This window comes from Corylus avellana, chromosome ca3, assembly GCF_901000735.1.
Source record: "Corylus avellana chromosome ca3, CavTom2PMs-1.0".
Classification (NCBI taxonomy): Eukaryota; Viridiplantae; Streptophyta; class Magnoliopsida; order Fagales; family Betulaceae; genus Corylus; species Corylus avellana.
The window spans coordinates 10246969-10264945 of NC_081543.1; the positions used below are offsets into that span (position 1 = coordinate 10246969).

Below are 17977 nucleotides of genomic sequence, written 5' to 3' on the forward strand. Positions count from 1 at the left end.
TTTGTATCAACTAACTTCGCATTAAAACTGGCCTTACACCCTGTTCTAATTGTTTGACTAGGCTTACAAAAACTATTACTTGAGCCAGGTTTTCTGCTGCCATAACGAGCACATCCTAGAGTAAGGTAATCTGCATGCCCTTTTTCATTCTTTTTAATCATCTTTTGTACCACACCAAAACCCTCTTTCTTCGCATAACTCCTATAGTAAATATTAAGTTTGTTTATGGAGCTAAATGCCATTCCTTTTTTAGGTGTCTCAACATTTTCAACTTCATCTATGAGCTTCAACACGGACTTGCCATTGCCCGCATTATCTTCCGACACTAAATCAGCTACAGTTTCATTTTCAGTAATATCAAAACAAATAAAACAAAATTTAGATGAAGTAAATACGAATAATAACATTCACTAAGTTATGCTACAAGAATTAAATGAAGATTAAAAGGCCCAACATACCATTTTGGGGGTCCATTTCAAGGGGAGACAAAAAATGGATTAAAACAGTGGGTTGGAGATTCTGAAATTTGGGAATTTTGAAGATTGTAGCTTGTCGTTGGAGATGTGGCCGGCTCGTCGTCAGTTCATATGGTTGGCTTGTCGTCACTGAAATTTGGGGATTTTGACTAATGTAGCTCATCGCCGGAGATGTGGGTGGCTCTCCTTCGTGGTCTCTGGAGGCCGGCCGTCGGTGAGGGGAGAGTGAAGAGGAAAGAGGAGAAAGAGAGAGGGGGAGAGATTTGTGTGAGGGAAGAGAAGAAAACAGAGATGCTTTCTAACAGGGGAGGCGGCAACGAAATGGGGAAGAGAGATTTTTCTAACCTAACAAATTATTATTTTAAAAAAAAATTCTGACGTGGCCTTTGCCATGCTAGTGTTGGTGGATGCTGGGTTGATTGTGGGGAGCCAAAAATCTCTACTTGAGCAAAATATATAAAACTAACACAGAAAACAATAAAAAAAAATAAAAAAATAAAAAAAATCCAAAAACACCTTTAACCTCTTCTTTCCCTCCTTAACCTCTATTCGAGTGTTGGCTTGCGTCTTCAAGAGCTAGCCTTGTCTTAGGCTGAGGTTAGGCGCGCAAGTTAGGCCGAGGCTAGTTGTATAGGTTAGCCGTGTCTTTTAAGAGCTAGTGTTGGGTTGAGCTGAGGTTAGGTGTGCGAGTTAAGCTGAGGCTATTATGTAGGTTAGCTGCGTCTTTTAAGGGCTAGTGTTGGGTTGGGTTGAGGTTAGGTATATGGGTTAGGCTTCATCTTGAAGGGCTAGGATTGGTTTGGGCTGATGCTAGGTGCATGGGTTAAATCGCCTCTTTTTATTTAGGGTTAATAACATTTTTGGTACCTGGGTTTTAATGTTTTTATTTTTTTTTCTCCTAAGTTTTAAAACATGACAAATCTAGTACCCTAGATTTTGGTAAAGATCGAATCACCACTTCCGTTAATTTCCATCAATCCCCCATTAACAGAAATCCACGTCATCGCCACGTAATCACGTAATATCATGACACGTGTCCACTAAAAAAAAAAAAAAAAAAACCTAAACGGTCATCAGTACAGAATATCGCGACATTTTTCCCCCTTTATGCCATTTTTCCCCGGTGCAGAATCATCTCCGGCGACTTCGAAACACTGGCCACAACGTTTTCTAAAAGCAAGACTTCATAGCAGGTATTACTTCCAGCCCCAATACCTTGACCGACATTATCTTTTCTAGGTGGGTCACAATTTTCCACTGGCAGAAATCTTCGGCAACCCCTAGATGCTGATCGGCACCCTTTTCTCCATGCATGCCAATCTCTGTTGCCTGCTGACTACTCCGACAACCAGAGAAATCGCGCACCTCTTTTTTCCTGTTTCTTTTTCCCCAATGATGATGAGGAAGGCGATGATGATGACAATTGATATCCTTGTCGATGTTGATGATGATCTTCTTCATCTTCATCTTCCTCAAGAGCCAACAGAGGCATGGATTTAGGGTTAAAGGAGCTGTAGAAGGAAGATCTCCTTGATGACAACAAAATTCTCCTCCTCTTGTTGAATGGGTTCTCAGATTTCTCCAGATCCTTCACTGTGCAAGCGTCTGATAGATTCGCAAATGACTTTGATCTCCTTGTTGATGTTGATGATGATCTTCTTCATCTTCATCTTCCTGAGAGCCAACAGTGGCATGGATTTAGAGTTGAAGGAGCTGTAGAGGGAAGATCTCCTTGACGACAACAAAATTCTCCTCCTCTTGTTGAATGGGTTCTCAGATTTCTCCAGATCCTTCATTGTGCAAGCGTCTAATAGATTCGCAAACGACTTTGATTTCCCACTAAAATGGCTCAATAATCCCGTCCTGTATACCAATTAACAAAACCCATTTTAGAAAAACAATAATTAATTCCAAAAATCAAAACTATAAAATCACGTATTCTTCTTCTTTTCTTTCTTTGTATTACAGATTCCCTTCGATTATTTCAACGGATCAGGCAAATAATTAAAAAAAAAAAAAAGAATCAAACTTTTTTCTCGATCACCAAATATCAAAAACAAAAAGCTTGTACCCAAAAGTTGAAAAAAGAAAAGAAAAAGAAAGAATAATTAGTTGATGGGAAGAGAATCCTCCGAAGAACCCAAAGAATCAAATCCTTCTCTGTTGAAACCGCTCCGCACCTCCTTGGAGGAGGTGCGCAAATCTGAAGCTTTTCGGCTGAAGATGTTTTTATTTTTTTCCCCATAAGTTTTAAAATATGACAAATCTAGTACCTCCGATTTTGGAAAATACTGAATCACCACCTCTGTTAATTTCCGTCATTCCGCCACTAACGGAAGTCCACGTCATCGCCACATAATCACGTAATATCGCGACACGTGTCCATCTTAAAAAAAAAAAAAAAAAACTAAATGGTAAATCCACGTTAGTATAACATTAAAGGGTCATACCAACGGTGCAGAATCGTCTTCAAGGTGGTGTTTGGCAAAAGGCATGGCCAGCCTAGATACTGTTTAAGTTTTTTTCCCCTTATGTGAAATTACAGTATTACCCTTTATTTGTTTTTCCAAAAATTTCCAGCTGTACTCTTTTCCTCCAGCTCCCAGACACTGTTCAGTGTCTTCTTGCTTGGCTTCTTTGAAACAACAGGCCAGGCAACTGCTCTTCTGGATGACCCAATCCGCACAGAATTTGAATTTCCTGAGAAAATCCCACTGCTGGGTCTACGGTGAGAGAGAGAAGGAGAGAGACCAGAGCAGACCCACGGCTGGGTCTCGGCCTAAGACCCGCCGTGGGTCACCAGACCCACGCGGGTCACTGGGTCACGGTCGACCCACGGCTGAGTCACGTCGGTCACCGACGTTGGGCCGTGACCCGCGACCCACGTTTGCGATAATTCTTGACATAGTTTCTTTGTGAATTCTTGAGTTGTGTCTGTTGGTGGGTTTTTCTGGTTCCGGCGGAAAATGGTTCTCCTCCACTGGTAATTTCTCTCTTTCCGGCCTATACCTCTGCTTGTTTTCTTTTTGGTTGTTATCCGGTGTTTTGATTTTATTTTCTTAAAGTGTATTAGGAGAGGTGTCAGCATTTTAATAGAAGGCATAAAATATGCCTTTTTTGTCAGGACCGCGTAGAAGCAGCTCTCTAAACACAAAGCATGGGATTTATGTCTCTGGAAAATTTTCAGAGAGAGGGGTAATATGGTAAAAAATATGCCAAATATTGAGAGGGAAAGCCGGTCAATGGCCCAGACACTGAACAGTGTCTGGGCCATGGCTTTTGCCAAACGATGCCTAAAACTCAGGTACCAAAAAGGTTATTAACCCTTTTATTTATTATTTAAATAATAGAAAAAATATCTTAATAAGTTTGTTAATGTGTTTTGAGGTATATTTTGGAATTAATTATTCAAATTATAAACAAGTTAGAGATTTTTTTTTTTTTTTGTAAGACAAGGTAGAGATTTTTAATTGTGTTAAATATCATGTAGTAATTTTTAGGGTAAAATATACGTACTCTCTTTAACTACTACTCAATTGACAATGTTCTCCCTAAACTTTCAATTAGAACATTGTCTCAAAAACTAGCAAAATATTGTCAATGTCCCCCCCAAAACTATCAAAACATTGTCAATGTCCTCCAATGAAGAAACTACCCTTAGTAAAATAAAAACAAAAAAATACTAAAACTTATAGAAAAAACCTTAAAAAAAAAAAAAAATCAAAGGGTGGCCAAATTTAAAAATAAAAAAAAATTCATTTTTATTAGAAATTTTTTTTTAAAATTTTTGTTTTTCTTGTTTTTTTTTTTTATTTTTTTTATTTTTATTTTTAAATTTTCGTTTTTTAAAACATAATTAAAAAAAAATCGTTTGTTTAAAAAAATAAAAATAAAAATAGTTTTTTTATTAAAATTTTCGTTTTTAAAAAACATTAATTTTTTTATTTTTTATTTTTCAAATTTATAAGGGTATTTTTGTCTTATTAAAAAATTTATTGGTGCATTTTTATCTTTTCATAACCTTGGAGGTATTAACAATGTTTAGGTAATTTAGGAGTAACATTCTCATAATTGAAAGTTTAGAAAAATATTATCAATTAAGTAGTAATTTAAAAAAAGTAAGTGAACTTTATCCTAATTTTTAAAATAACATAAGAAATCTTAGTACGTTTATTAATGTGTTTTGAGGTATATTCCCGTTTTTTAGTTTTTAAAAGTAGTTATATTTTTAAAAAATAGTTTTTATATTTTAAGGACCGTTTGTATGTTTGAGCGATGAAATCCAAATCCATCCTTTCTCTTTATAAAACAAAACAAAAAAAAGAACAGAAAAAAAAGGCGAATTTCGAAAAGACCGACCCTTTGCTTTCATGCAATCGTAATCGCATTCTACCGGGGAATGGACGCCCAAGACCAGGTGATCTTAGAGGAGCTGCATCGCGTAGAGGTTGAGATTGAAGATGTCCAAGGTTCCTTTCCTCTCTCTCTGTCTTGGATTTTACATATTATTTATTGATTTATTTTGCTTTACGTTAAATTTCGTTTTTACAGCTGCTTTTCACTTTTGTTCTTAATGTTTTCTTGTTGCTTCTTAATTTGTTTCTGAAAATTCAGTTTTCTGTTTAAAAAATTAAAGTCTTTGTGGGTCTTAGGTATAAAACAAAAGACTGATTGAGGAAGATAACACAGTCACTGTTTTGCTTGAGTTCAAACATAAAAATAGAAATAAAAGAAATTTCATGACAATGATCGTTCTTTTATATATATAAAGAATGTATGTGATCATTAAATCACAGACATTATTTGATTTAACGATTTGTCAAGACAACATTTGTTTGTTTTAAAATATTAAGCACTTATATTTATTTACAGAAAATAAGAAAAAAGAAGAAGTGATAAGAGTAATAATCCCAGAATCCATAGACCACAATAATGAAAGCTCCACAAGACAAAAATCTATTTGTTTTCTTTGCTCAATAATACAAATTTTTGGGAAAGGTTCATTCGGCTGAAGCGCGTTTGGAAGTATCTCTTCTCTTGCTTACTGTTTAGTTATTCCTACTACTTGATGATGGGAAAATTGCTGAAGAAAGGAGAAAGTGTGGGTTAAGCCCATGAATCTCACTTGGTTTTCATAAAATTAACAAGTTGTTGAACAATAACTTTGAGTGATCAATAATATCTATTCGTTCTTAATTTATTTTGAAAGAAAAACAAGTACTATTGATGAGTTTTTTAAAATGAATATGGATGATGCTGAAATCCACACTACCAAGTCCACAAGAAGGAAAACCTGAAATCACCAAACAAATTAATTCAGAGGCATGCTGGTGTGAGCCGGCGGAAATACCTTTGATGCCTAAGTCAATAAGTTGATTCTACTGAAGAAAGGTTTCTCTTTTAGGAGAGAAGTGATCGAGTATCTAATAGAATTTTTGTAGCAATGAATGGGGTGAGTGGCTTAACTTCCTTTTTGGTCTTCTCTCCTTTCAATCGTAGGCCATTCTCCCCTTGTACAATTTTGCCAGTTGTCACCACTTGAATGGGTTGCGCATGGGTTGTCCATGATTTCAGCTAAGTGCAGTTCGAATTAGGAAGATAGTAGTTCAAACCACAATGAAGAAAACTTAGTGATTAAGCTATTATCAATTCGAACAAAGAAGAATTTTAGTTCGAACGTTCACCTGTCAGAAGGAGAAATTGCAGCGCCAAAAACTTAAGCTATTATCAATTCGAACAAAGAAGAATTTTAGTTCGAACGTTCACCTGTCAGAAGGAGAAATTGCAGCGCCAAAAACTTAAGCTATTATCAATTCAAACAAAGAAGAATTTTAGTTCGAACGTTCACCTGTCAGAAGGAGAAATTGCAGCGCCAAAAACTTAAGCTATTATCAATTCAAACAAAGAAGAATTTTAGTTCGAACGTTCACCTGTCAGAAGGAGAAATTGCTGCGCCAAAAACTTAGTGACTAAGGTAGCAGTTTGAACTGCTGGGTAGCCAGTTTGAACTAAGGAAGTTTCATGAGACTTTAGGAAATTTGTGACGCCACTTTTTATAAGGTGTTGTTCGAATTATGAGGTCCTCAGTTCAACAGAGCTCGATATTTTTTCCTATAATAGCTGAATTCAGAAAATGCACATTCAAATTTCCTTCTTTTAACACTCATAAGGTATGTGAGAGTATAGAAAAATCGATAGAAATATTGCGAGAAAGAAGAGGCTTTTGGTCTCACAGCTTTGGAGCATTTTAAAGAGGAATTGCTTGGTATAAGTTCTAACTCTAGTTTTATTTATTTAATCATTTAGATTTTTAAATACATCATACAGACTCCTACACGCCGCCTATAGTCATATAGACTCCTACATGCTGCCCACGCCGCATCTAACACCTCCTTCTTCTTTGTCACCTCCATAGTGCAGTGACCCAGAATTCTCAGCACTGATGTCAACAACTCCCATGGCAAAGGAATCCTCCCCTCCTTTCCCATCCTCTTCATCTCTTCACTGACGCTCTCCTCGTACACGTGTTCGGACCAAACCACACAAAATTTGCAGAAATCAATCTTCGACCCAACCGGCATCTGCAAAATCTTGTTGTAATACAACTCCAGCGCATAATTCTTAGTACTTGGAAAACCCACTCATGTAATAGCTTTAAACAATTGAACATGGAGATGACATGAAAATATGATTAAAACAAAAAAAGAAGAGACAGACGGAGACATTAGAATATCTTGGCAACATCCTTTTATACACCATGATTAGCACGAGCAAAATGGGTGAACTCTTGGAATGAAATGAAGCTGTCTCCGTCGGTGTCAATCTCGGCCATCATATGCTTCACCTCATCCAGTGTGACGGATAAGTGTTTTCAAGGCATCCACACGGTTCCGTGAGGCTTCAATGTCGGGGTTAGCTCGTAGGCCACTCCTTTCCTTTTTTTTTTTTGTAAAAAAGAAATTATTTTTTTAGTATATAAATTTAGCATATTTGTATTTTTTATTAAGAGTGACACACATCGTCATTTTATTGGCAATGTGGCACCTAACATAATCTGTCAAATGTTTTAACAGAATTTGACTCCAAAAACGAAATTTTTTTTTGGCATACCCCAAGGACTTTTGAATTCATTTTGATACGAGATGGGGCGATTTGTAATTTAGGCCAACCACATGGACTAATTTTGCATTTATCCCTAATTGATATAATTTGATGAATTACTTTATTGCTTTAGATATACACATATGTATACGTTTTGCTGTTATGGGACATAGAATGTGTATATATGTGTATAGCAGAGGTTATACGTAGTAAAGACGATACCGAAGAAAAGATAAAAGGTATTTTATATATTTATTAAACAACTCTACAATGCTTATTTGATCAAATATGAGTTTATGTGATAAAACTCTTTTTTAGGAAAACCCTAATATAGATGTTATTATAAACATATGGTAGAAATATTTTCTAAAAAGAAGGCTTATAATACAAGGTCAATGATTTTTATACTTATTGAGACTGTGGACCCATTAATCTGCCTATGTAATTGTGGATTACATAGATGTTGATGTAGATCTTGTAGGTGTTTTTTTTTTGATAAGTAAATATGATATAAAAGAGCGCAGAGGGGCGCAACCCATATACACGGGAAGTATACAAGAGAGCGCCTAAGAGGGAGAAAAATGAACAAGAAAATCAGAGTAGCTAATTCCTATAGGAGCTAGCCAAGCGGCCGTCCAGGAATACAAAGTAAAGAAGAAAAAATGAGTCAATTCCTCTATAGTCCTAGTGGAGTTTTCAAAGCATCTAGCATTCCTTTCATTCCAAATACACCACATAAGACACAAAGGGATCATCTTCCACACTACCGCGCTTCGAGAACTTCCTCCCGACCACCAACAATCGAACAAGCCCCTCACCTTGCATGGCATGACCCAAAACAGCCCAAACCGATCAAAAATAGTATGCCAAAGAACACGTGCAATCTCGCAATGGAGAAGAAGATGATCAACCGACTCTTCATTCTTCTTGCACATACAACACCATTCCACTACCACTATGTTCCTCTTCCGCAGGGTGTCGTGAGTCAAAATTTTGCCTAAGGCCGCGGTCCACCCGAAAAAAGCCACTCGCAAAGGCACCTTTGTCCGCCAAATGCTCTTCCAAGGAAACAATTCATGATCACATTTGGACAAGGCCTTGAAGAGGGACTTAACCTCGAAATTGCCTTTCTTAGACGAAGACCATCGAATACAATCCATAGAACCCAAGGATATCTTGTACGAATACAACCGGTCAAAAAAGGAGGAAATCAAATCCATCTCCCAATCCTGAACCGACCTCACAAAAATGACATTCCATTCGACAACCCCATTCCTCCAAATAAAGTTATCCTTCACCCAAGCTTCTTTATGTCTGGCTATGCTGTACAAAGACGGGAAAGCATGCTTCAAAGAGGAGTCCCCACACCAGATATCATGCCAAAAACGAACTTTTGAACCCTCCCCCACCTCATAATGAATACCTTTGGCAAAGAAATTCCAACCTTGCCTAATGTGCTTCCATAAACCCACACCATGGGAACCCGAAACCTCCTTTGTGCACCAACCACCCTCCTGATCTTCATATTTAGCTTTGATAACCTTATACCATAGAGCCTCACTCTCATTAGCATATCTCCAAAGCCATTTACCCAGAAGCGCTTGATTAAAATGATGCAACTTACGAATGCCAAGCCCACCATACCGAAGGGGACGACAGACTTGATCCCAATTTACAAGATGTAGCTTATGCTCTTCTCCCATCCCTCCCCATAGGAAGTCTCTTTGTACTTTCTCAAGTCTTTTAGCTACACTTATAGGAATTGGAAACAGAGACAAAAAGTAAGTCGGAAGATTAGAGAGCGTACTCTTAATGAGAGTTAAACGGCCTCCTTTAGAGAGATACATTCTCTTCCAACCTGCCATCTGTCGCTCCATTTTTTCGATCACATCATTCCACATAACCTTATCCTTATGCCCCGCCCCAAGAGGGAGACCCAAATACTTCATCGGCAAGTCGGCAACACTACACCCAAGAATATTAGCTAAAACCCCTATGTTCTCCACCTCACCAATAGCCACAATTTTAGATTTACCAAGATTCACTCTCAAGCCCGACACAGCTTCAAAACATAGAAGAATGAGACGCACATACCGGATTTGCTCGATAGAATCTTCACAGAAAATCAATGTGTCATCAGCAAATAAAGAGTGAGAAACCACTAACTCCGATAACCCCCTATTTCCCACCGAGAAACCAGTCAAAAAGCCTTGGTCAACCGACACATTCACCATCTTACTCAAGGCCTCCATAACCAGCACAAAAAGTAACGGAGAAAGGGGATCCCCTTGCCGAATTCCCCTTGAGCTATTAAAGAAGCCTTCCGGAGAACCATTCACAAGAATGGAAAATCTTACCGAAGTAATACACCACTCCATCCACGCCCTCCACCTCTCACCAAACCCACACCTACGCACCAAATACAACACAAAGTCCCAATTCACATGATCGTAGGCCTTCTCCAAATCTAATTTGCAAAGAACACCGGGCACCCCTGACTTCATGCGACTATCCACACTTTCATTTGCAATAAGGACAGAATCTAGGATTTGGCGGCCCCCAATAAAAGCATTTTGAGAGTATGATATGATCTTACCCAACACAGTTCTCATCCTGATAGCAAGAACCTTAGAAACAATTTTGTACACCCCTCCCACCAAACTAATAGGCCGAAAATCCTTCATCTCCACCGCATCTGCCTTTTTTGGGATCAAGGAAATAAAAGTTGCATTCAAGCTCCTCACCAACTGCCGTCTACGATGGAACTCGGCAAAAACCGCCATGACATCATGTTTGACAACACCCCAGCAGGCTTGAAAAAAAGCCATGGAGAAACCATCTGGACCCGGAGCCTTATCACCATCCATGCCTTTAACCACCTCCCAAACTTCCTTTTCCTCAAAATCTCTTTCCAACCACCTATTATCCTCCTCATCTATGGATAAAAAAGGCTGGTTGTCCATTCTAGGTCGCCACGTGCTTTGTTCCGTGTATAATCTTTGATAATAACTCACAATGTGAGCTTTTACCTCAGCTGGATCATCGGAAAGAACACCATTAATACGCAACTCTTCCACACGATTGTACCTGCGGTGAGAGTTTGCCATCTTGTGAAAGAAACGAGTATTGCGGTCCCCCTCCTTGAGCCACAAAGTTCTCGATTTTTGTCGCCAATGGATTTCTTCACAAAGCAAGGTGTTCTCCAATTCTTTCACCATATCCACCTTTCGGACCTTTTCCTCCTGTGCTAACCCTCTTTCCTCTGCCAAATCATCCAACTCCTGAATACCTCCCAATAGCTCCTTTTTCTTTCTCCCAATGTCCCCAAACTCCTCCTCATTCCACTTTTTCAAATCCAATTTGAGAGATTTCAATTTTTTTGCAAGCACAAAACTAGGTAAACCCTCAAATGAATAAGTTCCCCACCAAGAGCTAACCTTATCAACAAAGCCTTCAGCTTTAAGCCACATATTTTGAAATTTAAAGCTCTTATTACCTCCACAAGGGGCCCCACAATACAATAATAAAGGGAAGTGATCGGATATCAAGCGCTGAAGTCTTCTTTGTGACACTGCAGGGTAATGATCTTCCCAATCCGAGGAAATCAAGAAACGGTCAATTCTAGACCAGCTCTCATTTTCTTGATTATTAGACCACGTAAATTGACCCCCCATCAAGGGCATGTCCACCAAATTGTTCTCTGAGATGAAATCCGAGAAATCCATCATGCCAGTGGAATAGTAAGAAACACTGGAGCGCTCACTAGGGAACCGAACGATATTAAAATCCCCTGCAAGGCACCAAGGAACCTCCCACACATTCATCAAACCAGCCAACTCTTCCCAAAGTGCCCTTCTCTCCCCATCCTCATTCGGACCATATACCCCCCCGAAAGCCCACTCCCAGTTATCCTCCACATTTTGAAAAGAGCAAGCCAAGGAAAAATGCCCCACACACTCCTCCTTACACTCCACCACCCTCCTATCCCACATCAATAACATCCCCCTCGACAAGCCATTCGACCCTTTAAACTTCCATCCCACATGTTGGCCTCCCCAAAGACTATGAACCACCTCTTGGGAAATAACCTCCATCTTTGTCTCAATCAAACACACTACATCTACTTTCCACTCTTTCAATAAACCCCTAATACGCAACATTTTTTTGAGGGCATTCAACCCTCTCACATTCCATGCTACTATGTTAAGCTTCATGATCCACCAACGTGCCCCTCTCACAATCCTTGAGCTCCTTTAATCCTGTTGGGGCTGGAACATAGGCAGAGATGCCTCCCAAATCAGCATCACCCTGAATCCTAGAAGCTTCAATAGAGTTGAACAGCAACTCCAACTCCCCTTTCTTCCCTTCATCTGTAATACCAATTTTAGGGCAGAATTTGAGGCAATTATTAACTACCCAACTGGAAGACATCAATCCTGGCCCTAAATCCTCCAACCCAACAGAATCTAAGATACTTTCCTCTTCCAAACTAGAGCTAGTCCCGAAAGGCTCCATAGCCGGCATACACTCCACTCCTTTTATTCCCTCAAGAAACTGGGGACTCGTACTGCTTGCCTCCCCCCGACAGAATTCCTGTGAACAGCTCCCCTCTACCATCCTTTTATTCTGACTAGAGGGTATCACCACCAGGAACTGATCAGTACCCTCACCCGTACCTGCCCCCCCATCTCTTGTCTCCACAAAACACATCGGCAGGCTCTGGGTATTTTCCGGCCGGAATTGCGTCTCCGGCACCCTCTGGGCTGAAACCAGCTTCGACCCCAGTCTCCCTTTCCCCTGCCCACACGTCGCAATACATTCCCCAGCTTCTCCGGCACCCTCTGGACAAATTCCGGTCTCCACCGAACATATCGGCGAGCTCTGGGCATTTTCCGGCAAAACTTGCGTCTGCGGCACCCTTTGGGTTGATTCCGGCCTCGACCCCAAAACTCCTTTCCCCTGCCCAGAAGCCGCAATCGTGCCTACCGACACATCATCCCATGTTTTCAGCCCAAAATGCCTTCTCCTATAAGTCAACAAACCCTTTCCCTTTTCGGTAGACTGAACCTTCGCTGGAAAGGTGAAGACTCTGTTGCTTGAGTTCTCACCGACCATAAACCCATCGCCATCCCGAGCAGAAGTGCCGACAAACTCTGTGAGTATACCCCTTTCCGCTGATCTAGCCCTTCCACCCACAGGTAGAAACTTCTCGGCCAGCAACGACGAGTTCTCCGGTTGTACCACGTGAGGTCTGAGCTCCAACGATTTATTCTCAGCCTCCTCCCTGAGTGCCACCTCAGCTGAGAGACATAAATTCGGTCCAACTCTACTGAAGCAGCCCACGCCTGAGCCCAGCAGTCCTTTGGGCTTAAAAACTACTCTTTTTTTCACCTTCATCTTGCTGTTGGGTTTGAGCTCAGCCCACACTTTCCCTTTTCTTTCCAAACTGAACTTTGTTGGCCTACATCTTTCTTATCTCCCTGCCCAAGCCCATTGCCCTCCAACTGCTTGAATACTCTATCAAGTTTAAGCAATCCCACGTCACATTCTCGTTTCAGACAACTCAAAGTCTCCCTAACGTTGAGGAGCTCGAGATGTACAGCAGAGTAGGTCTGCCCAGCATGGTTCACCACTCCCTCCCGTCCCTTCAAGTGCCCAGAAACTGACGTCGACACCTTCTGCCCTGCCGGCAAAGAATTGCGACTGGTCGGAGCTCCTATCGGCGCTCCCATGCATCCTCCATTCTTCACGCTGTGCCTACCAAACCTTACCGGACATGTATCAGACCTCGCCGGCAAGGGCAGCTTCGTCGGACCCACCCCAGAAACACCAAAGGCCGACGTCGAACCTTGGGTCTTCGACAGAAACACCCCTTTGCTGCCATAAACTTGAGCTTGCTGTTTCCTGTGCTCAGAGTCGTCTTTCTGCCTCCTAGTCACTTTGTTCTTCGGTTCTTGGAAAGAATTGCAGCAATCCTTGGTTGACTTTAATGACATTTTCAGTGTTTCCGCATAGCTCCTTCTTTCCTTCACCTCCTTATCTCTCTTGTCTTCCCTTAACACTCGTTGCTCACTTACACCTCGAGAGTCACAGAGAGACGAGTTTGCCACTTGCATTTCCTCGACGAAACGATCCCACCCAAACCCACGACGTCCTTCAGGGATGATGATTGAGCCGCACCTCCTTCTTCCATCAAATTCCTCCACTGTCAGAAAACATCCATGCCTGTTTGAACATTTCTGAGCTATTATCCTAGGATACCCAGCTCTAGACTGATCCCAAAAAACTTCTGAATTGTCCACAGCCACCAGCGCCTCTCCTATTCTCACCATCCACGCTAATTCATCCTTTTTCAAGAAAATGGACCTCTTGAACCTCTTACTCCTCTCTAAAATCCTTACCCCAGCTGCCCCCACCTTAATCAAAACCTCAAACTCCTTTGACTCCACTGACCACCTCCTCGAACCAGCCATGATACAACCTAAACTAGCACAAAACCAACTCTCACGCGCCCCTCACGCTCCGACACAGGCAAGAGAGAGAAGAGAGCATGTTACATTCACTTTCAAGGGAAAAGAAAGATCCTGTAGGTGTGAAAGATTGATGTAACCCATAGGCGTACTTAGATGTCTTTTATTGAGATGCCCAGGGATCTCAAGCTCATGGAGAACCAACTTGAGCGAAGTCAGCCTAGTTTTTTTTTTTTGAAAGGAAAAAACTAGGCTGACTTAGCTCAAGTTAGTTCTCCATTAGTTTAGATATTGTATTCATTTATGCAGTCTGTGGCAGATCTTGGTATCCATGTATAGGCAATAACGATCAGTGGTTGTGCTACTACCTCTAAGGAAAATCTGATCATTGAATTTCTGTTTTGCAATCATTATCTACTCTTTAAAATGTAGACATGATTTTTTCTTGTTTCTTCATGTTGCGTTCTGAGTTTCCACTGTGTCATTGTCTAGTCCAAATACAGATGTTGCTTGAACAGCAAGAGAAGTTGCATGAAAGACAGTCTGAACTGAAGACCCTGTTGGAAGCATGTAAAGGATCAGGAGACCCAGTTACAGATGATGCTTCAACTACTGTTGAAAACTGGTCTGGGCAATTTGAGTGGGATTCTGAAGCTGATGATGTTCGGTTCAATGTTTTTGGCATATCCACATACCGTGCAAATCAAAGAGAAGTAAGTTCTCTCTAGGGCAGATTTTTTTTATTTTTTTTGAACGCTAGCTAATTCGTGCACTGCTGCTTCTATAGTCTGATCCTATATAGTTTTTCAGCCAAAAAAAAAGTTAATCCTATTTCAGCCTTCTTTTTTAGTGTCATTTGTCATATTCTGATTTATTTAGTTATTTTTCTGGAGAAGTGGATGGTATATAACCTCCTGATTACTTCCTCACATCTCTCCTCTTTTGGATGAAAGCTTTTTGAGTTTGAATGGAATTTGAAAGGAACCTCCTGATTACCCAAGTGCACTAGAACTGTATGGCATTTGACAAAAGAAACAAAAGAAGAAAAAATTGAAATGAAGATCTAGAGGTGTACACTAGAAACATTATTAGAAGTGGGAGAATTCATGGCCATGTGATGTAGGATGGCCATCTAATTCAAAGAGTAGGGGTTACCTACAATTACAATAGGTGAGCTCAAGGCTTTAATTTTATGTTTTTGATAAAGAAGGCTGGTTTAATATTATGGATGGGAAAAGTGTTTAGATGAATTCTGTATCTAAGCTCTTTATAGATTGAAAGCATTAAGTTCACAGCTTTTTCCGAGGAAATGACTAATTAGGGTTTTAAGGAAGCTAAAATTAGTGTTTCATATGGGACAAAGGTTAAGAAAACTCTTTGGTTTTAGGGATTTAAAAGTTATAGCAAAAGGATATGATTTGGGATTTATGCAAGAAAAAGCTTAGTTTAGTGATATTGTTTTACAGCTATGGATACAACCCCTTAATTTTAATTTGAATATTCATTTGGGGTTTGAAATTCCATTGGTGGTGCATTTTTCTAAGCAAAAAGGGTAGGGGGTGCCCAAAGGTTGGAATTCTTTATTTGGTTGTAATCATAGTAACACCTTACCCATTGGGACACCAGTCGGGAGGGGCTAGACGAACCTGTGACATGGGGGATCCACAGGTACTTCCTCAAGAAGGGTTGGGCATAGCTTGACCTCAGCCCCAGAAAGGGCTTAGTGGTAGGAAGTCCATGGGGAAGCATTAATGGGCATGAGTCTTGCCCTCTTAGCATCACCTTCACAGAGACTTGAGCGCGTGTCTTCTCCACACCAAACCTCATGGGAGTAAGCTTTGCCACTAAGCCAATCCCTCTTGTGGTACCATTGGTAGTGCATTTACTAGTGTGATGCCCTGGCTTTAATTACAAGCCTTGCTGGATTCTTGCATAAACATTCTTATGTTGTTAATCCATTCATGGATTAAAAAAAAAAAAAATTCAAGAGCACAAAAAGTTGTCATATCTCTTCTTATTGATAGGCTATTATTTTTTCCATTGTGGATTCTGTGCATAAACATTCTTATGTAATCCATTCATTGAAAGAAAAAAAAAAAAGTTTCGAAAGCGCAAAGTTGTCATTTCCCCTCATATGGACAGTTTTCTTAATATTGGTATGATGCTATCACTGTTCTCTTTTAATTGGCTATTACTCTCGATTCCTAGAGTTGTTAGGTATATGCTAATTTCATAATTATGATTATTATTTTCTTCATAATTTTGATAGAGTTTGAATTACTTATTTCTTTGTAAGAGTACCATGAATTATAATTAGTTTCTGAAGTAAAGAGTATTGGTGCATGTTGAGGCCTCTTGTTTACGTGGTGTTTGTAGCTTGAAAACTTTTTTTCCCTACCCTATACATAGATTTTTACTAATCAGTAATCAATGGATGCCAGATTGTTAATGCAATCATGAGCGGAAGAGATGTTCTAGTGATTATGGCTGCAGGTGGTGGCAAAAGCCTGTGTTACCAGCTTCCAGCTATTCTTCGTGATGGAGTTGCTCTTGTTGTTAGTCCTTTGCTTTCCTTAATTCAGGATCAGGTGCCCTTTATTTTATACTATTCTGCTTTCTAACAAATGTGCTACATGGAACCCCTATATATGATAGCTTCTTTTGCAACTGTTACTTCAGGTAATGGGTTTGACTGCTTTAGGCATTCCAGTGCATATGTTGACATCAACTACTAGCAAGGAAGACGAGAAGTTCATATACAGGGCTCTTGAAAAGGGTGAAGGAGATCTCAAATTGTTGTATGTCACACCAGAAAAGATATCAAAGAGCAAGAGATTTATGTCAAAACTTGAGAAGTGTCATCGCGCTGGTTGTCTCTCTCTAATTTCAATAGACGTATGTATTTTTCTTAAAAAAATAATAATCTTCATTCTTGATTCCGAAGTCAGACTAAGCATCTTGGTTCTGTCTTTCTCTTGGCTGTCAATAGTTGTTGGTTTGGTGGTTCTGATTCAAATGTGTTAAATGAATACTTGCCCTACCTTCCTTTGCATGTTCTGTATGTACCCAATAACTTATATGAGAGGCAGTACTATTTTTTAGAAAATTAATCGTTCTTAGTTTGGGGGATAAAACATAGACAAAAAAAAACATAATAGCAAAGTACTCCTTGTGCTACAAAGTATGTAATGTACATATATATTTGTATGTTTCTTTGTATATATACAGACATGTATTTTAGATGAGCACTATAATGGGAGAAGTCAGATATATATTTCATTATGAAGTAATTGAAAGAAAGTAAATGAGAGCCACTATTTTCGTTCATTTAATTGTGCGTCATATGATGCACATTCTTATTATTCTCATGTACAATGTGTTGTAATGGTGATCTATGATACCAAGACTCATAATTTGACAATTTACTACGAGATAATCAAACTCTTGTTTTATATTAACCCTTAACCGTGGTGGTTCCAAGTCATTTATATGATAAATGATGTGACTCTTTTTGATGAAAGATAAGAAGGAAGAATTCTTATTATTTCTCAATACCTCAATGATTTATCTACACTTGTTTATATAGTGAAGCAACACACATTAATATGGAATTACAATAAATGAGAACATGTATGGAAAATAAATCAAATCATATCAGCTGCATATCTTCAATACTCCCCCTCATGCTGAGGCGAAGAATTTTTGCATGCCAAGCAATGCCTAAATGAAGAACATTATTGGCCATCCCCTCGTTAAAATATCAGCAAGTTGCTCCCCTGACTTCACGGAAGGTATACAAATCAACCCTTCACGCAATTGTTCCTTGATAAAATGTCTATCAATTTCAATGTGTTTAGTTTAATCATGCTGAACTGGATTATGAGCAATATTAATCGCGACATTATTGTCGCAGTATAGGCTCATAGGTTC

General features: G+C 39.6%; 2 protein-coding genes across 4 annotated transcripts in view; one reads left to right on the forward strand and one right to left on the reverse strand.

Moving 5' to 3' along the window:
* Positions 1-1812: 1812 nt before the first annotated feature.
* On the reverse strand, positions 1813-2971 carry LOC132174054 (protein OXIDATIVE STRESS 3 LIKE 4-like). Its single transcript, XM_059585765.1, has 3 exons — positions 2931-2971; positions 2159-2339; positions 1813-2109 (listed from the first exon to the last, which is right to left on the reverse strand). Exons 1-3 carry the CDS (start codon positions 2969-2971, stop codon positions 1813-1815), a joined length of 519 nt encoding a protein of 172 aa, XP_059441748.1.
* A 1820-nt stretch (positions 2972-4791) lies between these two features.
* The window catches only part of LOC132173773 (ATP-dependent DNA helicase Q-like 2), a 33638-nt gene continuing 20452 nt past the window's right edge, over positions 4792-17977 (forward strand). For all 3 annotated transcript variants that reach the window (XM_059585372.1, XM_059585373.1, XM_059585374.1), the window contains exons 1-4: positions 4792-4945; positions 14540-14760; positions 16489-16635; positions 16727-16942. In XM_059585372.1, coding sequence (XP_059441355.1) covers positions 4876-4945; positions 14540-14760; positions 16489-16635; positions 16727-16942 — 654 coding nt within the window. In that variant the 5' untranslated portion in view covers positions 4792-4875. The remainder of the gene's footprint in view (positions 4946-14539; positions 14761-16488; positions 16636-16726; positions 16943-17977) is intronic.

Coding starts and splice junctions, on each gene's coding strand:
- LOC132174054 (XM_059585765.1), bottom strand. CDS start 2,971: ATGCCTTTTGCCAAACACCACCTTGAAGACGATTCTGCACC. Junction 2,340..2,930: donor CTTGAAGACGATTCTGCACC/GTTGGTATGACC, acceptor ATTGGTATACAG/GACGGGATTATTGAGCCATT. Junction 2,110..2,158: donor CTAAATCCATGCCACTGTTG/GCTCTCAGGAAG, acceptor ACATCAACAAGG/AGATCAAAGTCATTTGCGAA.